Here is an 11,880-nt window from a genome sequence, read left to right on the forward strand (position 1 = left end):
CTGTGGCTATATCAGTGTGCTTATATTTTTGTCTCGAATAAATTTATTGTGATTTTGTTATCACTGAGTCGGACGTTGGAATAACATTGATAATAATTTTTTTCACCGTACAAACGGTGAACACACGACAATATTACATTTGTCAATATTCATATTATTATTATGTAGACTCAAGACAACGATAGACGACAACAAAAAAAAAGCAATATCTAATAATAATAATATGAAACACAATGCACACAGATAATTAGAAATAATTAGACTACAAAATTCAGATGAGCAACGTCAGTGGTATGGCGGAAGAACAGCACTTGTCGTATCCACTGCACGAATGTGTGTTCGAAGGTGACGTACAAAAGTTTGCACGGTTGATGAGAACGGAGGATCTGTCGAAAAAAGACAAACACGGTATGGTGGCTTTGCATCTTGTAGTTTCGTACAGTTAGTATGTGACTATAGAATTTCTTGTTTCATGATTATATTTATTGTTGCAGGTAATACGGCACTGCATTTAGCCATCATGCTTGGTCGTAAAGGTAGGTCGGTTAAAGGCAGTAGTCTAGTGACTACGAGATATAGTCGATAATACACTAATTGATTGTGTCTCGCAATTCTGCCTGTCGCTCGAGGTTTCTCTCGAGAACACAATATTGATAATACTATTTACTTACCTGAAATACATTTCAGATATAGTGCAATTGTTGCTTGCTCACAATGCACCAGTGAAAGTAAAAAACATAAATGGATGGACCCCTTTGTCTGAAGCAATTAGTTATGGAGATCGTCTTACTAGTAAGTTTATGTATTGTTTGATTTAAAATATATACTTCATCAAATCAGTATAAAATACATATGATTAGTTTTCAACAACTTGTGGTTCATAAATGCTATGATAATAGTGTTTTTGTTATTAATATTATTTATAAAATAATATAGGTAGTATTGTATTTAATTGACATCCAACATATAGCTTTACTATGAGCGTTATTATATAGACATGGTGTATTGATCATTAGACAAACAAACAAAAAATATTAATTTAAAATAAAATTGTTATATTAATTTATTATTGAAATTATTTAATTACACTCAAATTTAATTGTTTACTCATACAGTTACCTATCTTGTTTAAATTATAACAATCTACTGAATAATTTTTTTCTAAATTATAACTCGTTTGATTAATTATATAATATTTTCCAACTTTTAGTTATAATGGTGTAATTTAATGATTTATAATATATAGTAATTGAAATAATTGATTTAGTTTACCACAATTTTTGCTTAATAAATTCAGTTTTGTTTTGATTAAGTTCAAAATTTGGCAATTTGATCATGTTCAATTTAACAAAACTAAATATTATTTACTATTTACTTTAAAAGTCACAAAATTATACACATTTAATATGAATAACTGAATTATCCAATTATTTTTTCCATACAAGCATATAGTATAGCCTTATGTAGTTGTAGGATTTTTTGTATTTTAATTTTTACAAAATATAATTATATTATATAATTAAATTTAAATATTTTATATAAACTTCTCAGTGTACTTGGACAATTTGACCTATAAATATTTCCAAATATTTTACCAATACATATTGTTTTGTGTTTTCAATTTGATTATTAAGTGTTAAGATATAGATACAAAATAAGAATCAGCACAAGATACCCCACGATTAATGTAAATGAATAGTATGCATTCTATTGAGTATTATCCTGATGTAGGTAAGAGTTTAGTATATTATTTTTTTCATTATCATGTATATTGTATAATATACCAAAATACATACACATTCTTGGAATAAAAATAAGAAGTAATAGATACAAATGATGTATATTATACATTTTTTTATTAAATCAAGCTAAAAATGCTCTAAGCATTATTATTAACAATAAAAATAACTATTATTGATACAAACAATACAATTTACATTTATTATACTTCATTAACATTTAGATTTTCTTTTTTTGTTTCTAATTTAACATCATTATTATCCTGAATTAAAACAAATAATCCAGGAATTATATCTTCCAATGCAAAGCATGCCATTTGAATTTCTATATTATTACTATTTATCACTAATATTTTGAGTTGGGTTAGTTTTTGAAGACCAGCTATACCAGCAGCTGTTATTTGACGACAATTGGAAATGTCCAAATATTCCAAAGTAGGTATTGCATGCCCTATGTAATCTAGGCACCAATTGTCCAGAACTGGGTTATTACTTAAATTTAGCCATTTCAATTTAAATAGATTTTTAAAGTTTTCTATTCCTTGGTAATAAAACATTAGGCTTGATGCATCAATAGCTTCAACAAAATAATTAGGGTCGTACATTTGCGGTAGATTAACAAAGTACTCTTCTTTTTTATTAGTCCATCTGATAAAGTTATCCTGCCCTCGAAATCTAATTGCACCGCCTCGATAAACAATAAAATGTGCCACAGCTATATCACTTCCGAGTGATTTTACTCGTTCAGGTACATAACGTTGATTATACTTGTGAAATTCAACTTTTTTATTTTTATACCAAGAATGTATGCTTTTTATAGACCAATCATAATTCATGATACGCGAAGGCCCAAATTTATAATGAGGTGTTACCCATTTAGCAAAAGAACTTGCTTCTGTATGTTTTTCACTACTATAGCTTTTATCCAATAATTTTTCATATAAAATCTTGTTTTCCTCTTTTGTTAAATTATTTGAATTAGAATTGAACCTTTTACCTGTAAATATTTGTTTTGAACATAATGGCATTATCATTCGTACACTGTTCATTTTGACAACTTCAACTATTGCAATTTAAGTTCTCTCAGTTTTTTTTTTTATGTTATATAAACTAAAGTATAATATTGTACTAATTATAAATGTTTATGGAGAAATACATACTTCACACTGCAGACATTTAAATAAAAAAAAATATACAGATTAGTAAGTTAAATAATTAATTTGTAACTTAAATAGGAGACTCGAAGATTGTAATACTAATATTAATATGTGACTTCGGCATTTTAGCATTTACTACTAAGTACTAACGTCTAACATAACTAAAAAAATATATTAATCACTGATAACATTGATAATATACTTTCAGTGTTACCAGAAACAAAATATATAATATGTTATATTACAATTGGAAATCTATGAGTAGGTAAATAAAATGTATTATCCATAAATGTGAACCCATATGGGTATGTATATAATAAATAATAATATATTAAATAATTGTCTAATAATATTATATATTATTTTAAATGTTAATCTTTTCTGTGAAATTTGATGTTTTAATTTTAGAAATACGTTTGTCATATTTATGGTGACCACTGACCACTGACCAGATATAATAATTTTAAAAAAGTACATTTTAAAACTTAGTTCCTGCTTTGTTGTAATTGTCCAATGTGTATGCCGTATAGTTTATAGTGTATACTATTCTACCCATTTTCCCATATCATAGCACATAGTTCCATCTCCTTCTATTAAATTTTTTTTTTTTTTTTATTTAACCACTATTTTTTATTAATATTATTATCAAATATTAAAATTATAACGTTAACTCAATTGGTGTGTGTCGTTATGATAAAAATACTTTAAAATATAAATTATTTAAATTATTTGTTAAAGTAATGATACCAAATGTAAAATGTAAATAAATAAACAAGTTATGAAATTGTACTGTTAATATTAATAATTAGTTTTATGTAGTCATGACTCATGATACAAAAAAAGTACCTAATTATTGCAATTTTGTTTGAAATATATTCAAAACTGTTTTTGATCAAATTTTAAAATTTATAAATACATTAACTCAGATAATCTAAAAAATTATATTATATTGACTATTAACATATTGTATATTATTTAATATTTAGAAACTATTATTACTAGTTATAAACTTATCTAACAAATAATTATAAGGACCAACACAAATCAAATATTTTTAATCTTTCCCATGTTAAATTTTTTTTTTTTTTTTTTTTATTTAAATATTCCATTTATTACATAAATACAAAAAATTTACATAATAAACTTATAGATTATCTACCTTCTAAAAGCGAATGCTTGTGTTGAAGGTAGAGAGCGACAAATTACTTACAAATAATAATTAAATTAAATTAATAATAAATACAATCAAAAGAATAATATACGTATAAAATAGTACACAATATATACTCATAAAATATTATATAACTATCCTAAGTACAATATTAACCAGTCGTTTAATAATTCTATAAATTCCAAAAATATAATAAAAATTGATAATACATTTATTCCTTTAATAGTTTAAACAAAATAAATATTATATTATTAATTTTATAATATTATTTGTAAATAAATATGTATTTAGATTTTAAAAGATATTTTAAACTTTTTTAATTTTGATTTAGTTATATCATTATTAAAAAAAATGAAACACCAAGCAAGAGAACAGATTGAAGAAAGACGACCTAATTTAGTATCTGCGTTGAAACAAGTTGGAGATTTCTATATGCAAATAAAATGGGACTTTCAGAGTTGGGGTGAATATTGATTAGTTTTATTAAACTTTGATTTGAATGTTTTTTATAATACTAATGAGTTATTAATAATCATTAAAATTTTCTTAATTTGTTTAGTGCCTTTAGTTTCTCGAGTTCTACCCTCAGATCTTTGTCAGATTCATAAAAGAGGCACATCGTTTAGATTGGATACAACACTAGTAGACTTTGCAATGAATGACATGAAATGGGAACGTGGAGAAATTACATTTCTGTTTGATGGTGATGCTAAACCGCCACATTCTCTTATTGTCATGGACAACAAAGCTGGTGTTTACCAAAGAGTCAGATATTTAGTAAGAAAATTAATATTTTATATAAATTTATTAAACGTGAAAAATATGTATACTACTATAAAACTAAATTTTAAAGGAAACTGAATCAGAGATTGAAGATGAAGTTGATTTAATGATGAGTACTGATATAGTTACTGCACAAATGTCTACAAAATCAATAACATTTTCTCGTGCCCAATCGGGATGGATATTTCGACAAGACAGAAAAGTATGAGTGTATTTTGTAACAATTATATCATTTTTATTAATTCTACTACAAAATATTAATAAAACAATTTGTTGTGTATGAATATTAAATTGTATATCATTAATAACCTGAATGTTACTACATAAGTATACATTTTTGAGTAAAAGAAAAAATTTATATTTATTATGATGTACTTGATGTACATTGTTCATCATAATTATTAATTAACTTAATTAAATTATATAGTTTTAATAATTAAAAATGGTAAATTCAGGAAACCATTGGAGATTTCAATGCTGATTTTTATCATATCAATGGATTAACATTAGAACAGAAAAAACGAAGAGAACACTTATCTGAAGAAGATCTACAAAAAAATAAAGCAATCATAGAGAGTTTAACTAAAGGAGGATGCGCTATTAATATTGATTGCAATGGGGAAGTAAGTAACTGAATACTTCAATTAGGTTTAGCTATCTATAGTGAGTTATTTCATACCTCTTATTTTTAAGCCTGTAAGACGAGAATCACTTCTTCCCCCAACACCTGCATTATGTACATGGAAGGAGTATTTTACATCTCCGGCAGGACAACATCCAACCCTAGCGAGAGAAATGGTTTTTAAAAACACAACTAGAGGATTTAAAGCTACAGTTGCTATGGTAATATTGTTATCTATTTTTGAATTAATCTAGATTAATTTTTGCCACAGATGAATATATATATATTTATTTATTAGTATATTAATCCATGGTTTTTGCATAGAACTATTTTAGAATGATAATTATTTATTTATAGAGTATGGATTTCCCTCTATCAGTTGCTATGCTAATGGATGTACTTGAAGTTACTGCTCCATTTAAACATTTTGCCAAATTACGCGATTTTGTGAATTTAAAATTACCACCAGGGTTTCCAGTCAAATTAGGTATGTTATGTGAATAACTTATAATTTTACCGTTGAACAAGTTATGTAAAATAAAATGTTTCCTGGACATCTATAATTTTATAGTATATCAAGTTAAATTTATTCATACAGATATTCCAATACTGCCAACAGTGTCTGCTAAGATCACATTCCAGGCTTTTGAGTTTCGCGATGACATAGATTCTGATCTTTTTGAAGTACCAGCAAACTATGTTGAAGATCCATCTAGGTTTCCAGATTTATGACGATTTTTGGGTTCCACAACATTATCATAGATTAAAAACTATTTGAAGATGCCATCAAATCATATTATAGTTTTCTCCTAGGTTACAGAATTACTAAAGCCTGGTGACAATTCATCTGATCAATATATTAACATCAATATATTATTGTGATATGTAGACGGCACATCTGTATTCATTGCTTTATGTAACTCTTACCAACAAAAATTCTTAAGAGAAAAAACTCGGAAATTAGTGACTATTATTATTTATTATTATTTATATATCTTTACTTTTTGAAATTTCTTTGTAAAACATTATTTAATTTTACTTTTTAATTGTGCACAGAGTTTTTTCAAATTGTAATATTTCTTGTGAATGTGTTAAAAAATAAGTTAACTTATTTTATTTATTTATTCGTCCTACAATTTCAAATTATATTACTATAATTTTGTTATTTTATTTTTTATATTTACTTAATGCATTTAGAGTTTGTATTTAATTGCATTTGAAAAGTATTTTTTTTTTATTCTTCCGAATTGCAACTACAGTATTTATTGCTATTGTTTTGTTTTTTTAAGGAGGGGGACTTAAAAATTAGATTGTGTACAATCTATATGTATTTTTTTTTTTTAGGTTTGCTATATACATAATTACACAATACTGGTGTATTGAATTAAATGAGATAATTATCATTATCTAAATTATGTATGTTATTTAGAATATTATTTCCTTATCTCAACATTGTATACTTTTAATTTTTATTATTTTTAGTGGCACTATATTATTTATTGTGTATTTTTAAACTGGGGTGATTTATTTTTTGAATATTAGTTATTAATACTTTGTTTTGTTGAAACATTTCTGTAATATGCAAATGTTACCCCAAATTTATTTTGAAAATAAAATTGACTAAGTACCTAAAGTAAAATCGTTTTTATTATATTGTTATTATTTTAATATTATGATTTATGAATTATTAAAATTACATTTTCATATGAATATTAGTGTTTGTACAATGTATTGTATAATTTGAAATTTGAATTAACCAATATCAATCGATAATTTGTATTGAATAAAAATATAAAATATAGTTTTTTTAGTAGTCATATTTGATGTATATAATACATTATGACTAGAAATGGAATTTTATGTATTTACATGTTCATATTGAGTGTATGCACGGTCATGAGGTTTCAAAATGTTAGTTTCAAATTCACTATTTCTTAGACCAAATTTTATTTGGTACATGTTATATTATTATATTTCATATGGAAGCCTATTTGAATGAATGGTTAAACAATTCTGTAATACATATAATTTACATATTTTCTACACTTTTAATAAAAAAAAAAAAAATTATTTTCTCTTTCTAAATCCAAATATTATGTTAATTTGGAAGCTCCTAATGTATATTGCATTAATTATTTTTAAATTCAGATCGGAGTGATAAAAGTATTGATTTTACAATGTGTTTGTATGTGTGTGTATGTGTCATTCATTAGCTTTTGGAACACTATTAATGATTTATCAACTTTGAACATAGTTAATGGTAGAGACTAGAGAGGCCATAAAATATTATTATACAGGCTCTCTAGTTAATGGTATGATATAGTGGGTTTTTTATGAGATTAAAAGTAAACAATTTTCGGGCATGGTTAGTTTTTACCAAAGTCTTTTCTATGGTTTTGATCAAAATCTTTTCCATTTTAACCATAAACACTTTAGTCATTTTAAAATTAAGTTGGCAATGGGTTTTAAATAGTATAATATATCATTATTTGTTACCAACATTTTTGTAAAACGTCAATACAAAATACAAATTATTATTTTTTTTTAAATTTCTATAAATCATTTTTATAAACTCGTTCCTAGTAATTTAGTTAGATCTAAAATTTTACCTACGTTTTTCGTTTTATTCTTGTCTTCAATTCGTTTTTTTTTTGTCTTAGTTTTAGTAGGTGGATAATAATTATTGGTAATTTATATTATATAAGTGTGATAATGTTTATTTGAATAGTATTTTTTAAGTACATTTGCGACGACATTACAAAAATTGTAGTAAAAAATAAAGATACACATACCTACATTATATTGTATGTAACGATTGCTAACTAATTTTAAAACGTCTTAAATGGCTCTGGTGAAAACGGTTAACTGGGTGAAATGAGCCCTGCCTATATTTTCTAGTGCTTCTCAAAATAACTAAGTAAAATAAGAATAAAAGAGGTAAGTACCACTCTGTGAGTGGTTGATGTCGAATGGGTCTCTGTTATGGATGTGGGCGTTAAATCAATATTGTATATAAAAAATAATTCTAAGCGGTGACGGCTTATCAGATTATATCACTTCGGTAGGTATATTTAATTTTTTTTTATGTAAATGCTTTTTTTAAAAATTATTCCAGCTGTGCATTTTTTTATAATAGGTTTGTTATGATATTATGATGAAAACAAATAAATTAAAAAGAAATGTAAAAACCCAGAATATGGATATTGGATTATTATTGTTTTCGTTATCTGCTTGTTAATAAAATGTATTAAACCGTATGGATTATCGATTTACATAATATAGCCAAATACTATATATACTATACTATATTTATAGTATTTGATATAGCCTGCGCCCTGCAGTACCTATACGGTCAGTTTGCCTATAACATCGATATAGATCGTTTCAAAATTTAAGATTTGAAAGTGAAATTTTTTAAGTGTTGTAATTTGAAACCTCTGGTATGAAGTACGCACCGGTTACTTCAGTGGATGTAGAGAGTTCGTTTTCTATATATAAAAATATTCTGTCTAATAATAGAGTCAGTTTTACTTCTGCAAATCTAGGGAAATACATGGTAAATAATTATTTTAGGTTCTGAACGGAGTGATGAATGTATTGATTTTACAATGATGTGTGTGTTTTTTTTTTTTTTTTGTGTCTGTCGACAACATTTAGAGCAGTAAAAATGCTTCGATTTTTGACTTCAGCCCCTCTTTGAAAAGGAAATTGAATCTAGTTGGTACTTTGGGGGGTCAAAAGTTAAAAATGTAAAAAATATTTTTTAAATGAATCGGGAAAAACCCTAAAAAAATGAGGGAAAACCGGGATTTTATACGCAAAACCAGTTTTCGTCAAAATCGAATTTTTTATTTTGCTATAACTCAAAAACTAATCGATGTAAATACTTGAAATTTTCACCAAATGTTTATGTTAGCGTTCTCCATACACAGTTAAATTTTCAAAGAATTTTCAATTTTTCTAAGTATTTTTTTTTAAATAACGATAAAAATTTTTTGGCTGACCAGAAAATCTTGAAAATGTAATACAAGGTTAGGTTATTAAATCTTAGTCACAATTTTTTTTTATAAGTGCTTAAAGTTCGAATTTATACGAAATTTGTCAAAATTGCGAAAATTTGCAAGTAATTTTGTGGTAGGAATATAACTAAGTTTTGAAAATTTGGTACAAGGTTTTCCATAAATTTTTGTTCAAATATCTGTAAAAAAAACTCTACCGGATTCAGATAAAAAATTTTTATGAGTGTTTGAAATTTAAATCTTTACAAAACCGCGTTACATAACGGTTTAGCCTCAAACGATTTTTGATATTTGTTGTTATTCAAATAGTATAAGTCGTAAATACTTAACAATTTTACCAATTATTTAGATTGTCATTTTCTTTACGTGATTTGGTTTTCAAAATATTTTGAATTTTTTTGAGCTATTTATAGACAAATGAAATTTTCAATTTTCCTAAGAATTTTTTTTTGAAGTGTCGATAAAATTTTTTGGCGGAGTCAAAATATTTGAAAAATTAATACAAAATTCCTCATAAGTTATTCTTATAGTGATAAAAAAATTATAAGAATACATAGGCAAAATTTTTTTTATTAGCATTTGAAGTTCAAATTTTGACAAAAACTCGTCAAAATCATGAATATTTGCAAATTATTTTGTACTTCAAAATTCATAAAATTGTTTATATTTATATCTAACGTTAAATATTCTAGACTGACAAATTATCTCCGTTCAGAATCGTTTTTCGTATACAATGATTCCTATCATTGCATTCAAATTTAACCTACCCTAGTCCGAGGTCCACCCCACCCCCTAATGTACAGCAGAGCGGTACCCACTACCCGACTTTTTTTTAATTTAAATTAATTTTTCAAATTTTTTCTTATTCATTTTTATAGCTAGTTCATGTTAATTTTTGGTCATACTTTTTTTTGTTTTTTTTTTAAAAAAATAAATTAATACCCATGCTTCTTTTTTTGTATATTTTTAAAACAATCGTGTGCTTTTTTTGTTGCTTATCCGAGCTCTATTTATAATATATTAATTATGAAGTTATAATAAATTGATAGTATCTTCATGTGATTTATATACATTTTTATTCTTAGGTATTAATTTTTCATATCATTTTCACCATAGTGAAAGATAGTTTTCCTATCTTCTTTTTATCCTGAAAATTATTTCCAAAAAATGAATAGCTATACAATTTTTGTTGTATGTTTGAGTATACCTTGGTCACTATTCACTAAGACGAATTTTATCAACATTTTAAATTTAATCGCTTATAAAAAAAGGTATTATGACACTAAATTTTCAAAACTTTTTATTGATAAATGAAAAACTTACGAGCAGCTCTGTATTAAATATTCAATAATTTTTAATGAGTGAATAATTGTTCATCAACATTTATAACAAAAAATATGCTGAAAATATGGAAATTTCCAAATGTCATCTAGCTATTATATAACAGAGCGGTTAACTACTTGCTCGCTTTTTTGATTTGGTATACATTTTATTATGTATACACCTAAGTTAAATTTTTTATGATTTTTTGAATAATATTGTTTTATATTTTGTAATTTTACTTTGCATGTCTGCATCATAGTATTATATTTATAGTACCTATATTTTTGTACGTCATATAATTACGGATTTTCATTATAAAATTATGTATTAGGTAGGTATATGATTTTGAATATCAGGTGCATATAATGTAATATCTATAGTGTTTACTTAAAAAGCGGTTAACAAACAAGTAATGTGAATAGCGAAAATTAGACTTGGTTTAAAGCACAGTTAGATTTATTACATAGATATAATTTAAATTTACATATTATTTTATGATCATTATTTATTTAACATAAAATGAGAATATTGTAGTTGGTACTTGATATATTATTTATTAATTGACAAAATTAATCATTTTTGTCATACCACTCATACCTTCTATTAAAAAACAAAATATTATTCACAATCAATAAAAATAAAAATAACATACCTAATACATTTTTTGCAGAAAGAGATAATAAAACCTCATGAATAAATTATGCAAAAATTATCGAAGGTTATTTTTTTCATTTCGAAACATTTCAGTCAGAACTCTTTAATTCATCTTCCATATTTAATCTTGAATATGACTATTTATTTAAAAATTTAAAGTTGTATAAGTACGAATAAATGAATGAAAATTTATAAATAATACGTGCATTATACTGAATATTAATGTATTTGAATGTTTATACTAATTGGTATTGTTTTTTGTTGTTGTAGATTTTGCTAATTTATAATTTAAAATTATTTTATTTTATGCGGACGCATAATATTTTCCCCGCTAAAATCAATTCAAGATCATGCGCTAGATAGTTATTTGTCATAAAGTTGTTGTATAAAAAGCTCAAAAAAGCAAAATTAT

General features: G+C 25.0%; 2 protein-coding genes across 2 annotated transcripts; one reads left to right on the forward strand and one right to left on the reverse strand.

The window, feature by feature from the left end:
• The first annotated feature begins 114 nt into the window (after positions 1-114).
• Positions 115-6,962, forward strand: LOC114120294 (ankyrin repeat domain-containing protein 13C). The gene is made up of 10 exons (XM_027982160.2): positions 115-408; positions 495-536; positions 688-792; positions 4,399-4,530; positions 4,627-4,844; positions 4,921-5,052; positions 5,306-5,473; positions 5,544-5,693; positions 5,830-5,959; positions 6,071-6,962. The coding sequence occupies exons 1-10, from the start codon at positions 276-278 to the stop codon at positions 6,202-6,204; spliced, it is 1,344 nt and encodes a 447-aa protein (XP_027837961.1). The 5' UTR covers positions 115-275; the 3' UTR covers positions 6,205-6,962.
• On the reverse strand, positions 1,840-3,050 carry LOC114120295 (distal membrane-arm assembly complex protein 2). Its single transcript, XM_027982161.2, has one exon. It carries the CDS (start codon positions 2,786-2,788, stop codon positions 1,943-1,945), a length of 846 nt encoding a protein of 281 aa, XP_027837962.1. The 5' UTR covers positions 2,789-3,050; the 3' UTR covers positions 1,840-1,942.
• Positions 6,963-11,880: the final 4,918 nt, after the last annotated feature.

Source organism: Aphis gossypii, chromosome 2, assembly GCF_020184175.1.
Source record: "Aphis gossypii isolate Hap1 chromosome 2, ASM2018417v2, whole genome shotgun sequence".
NCBI lineage: Eukaryota > Metazoa > Arthropoda > Insecta > Hemiptera > Aphididae > Aphis > Aphis gossypii.

What these genes read in the sequence shown, in the direction of transcription:
- LOC114120294 (XM_027982160.2), top strand. Translation starts at nt 276, where the DNA reads ATGAGCAACGTCAGTGGTATGGCGGAAGAACAGCACTTGTCGTATCCA. An exon ending in ATGGGACTTTCAGAGTTGGG is followed by an intron (nt 4,531 to 4,626) that starts GTGAATATTGAT and finishes TAATTTGTTTAG; the next exon opens with TGCCTTTAGTTTCTCGAGTT. An exon ending in TATTTCGACAAGACAGAAAA is followed by an intron (nt 5,053 to 5,305) that starts GTATGAGTGTAT and finishes TGGTAAATTCAG; the next exon opens with GAAACCATTGGAGATTTCAA.
- LOC114120295 (XM_027982161.2), bottom strand. Translation starts at nt 2,788, where the DNA reads ATGAACAGTGTACGAATGATAATGCCATTATGTTCAAAACAAATATTT.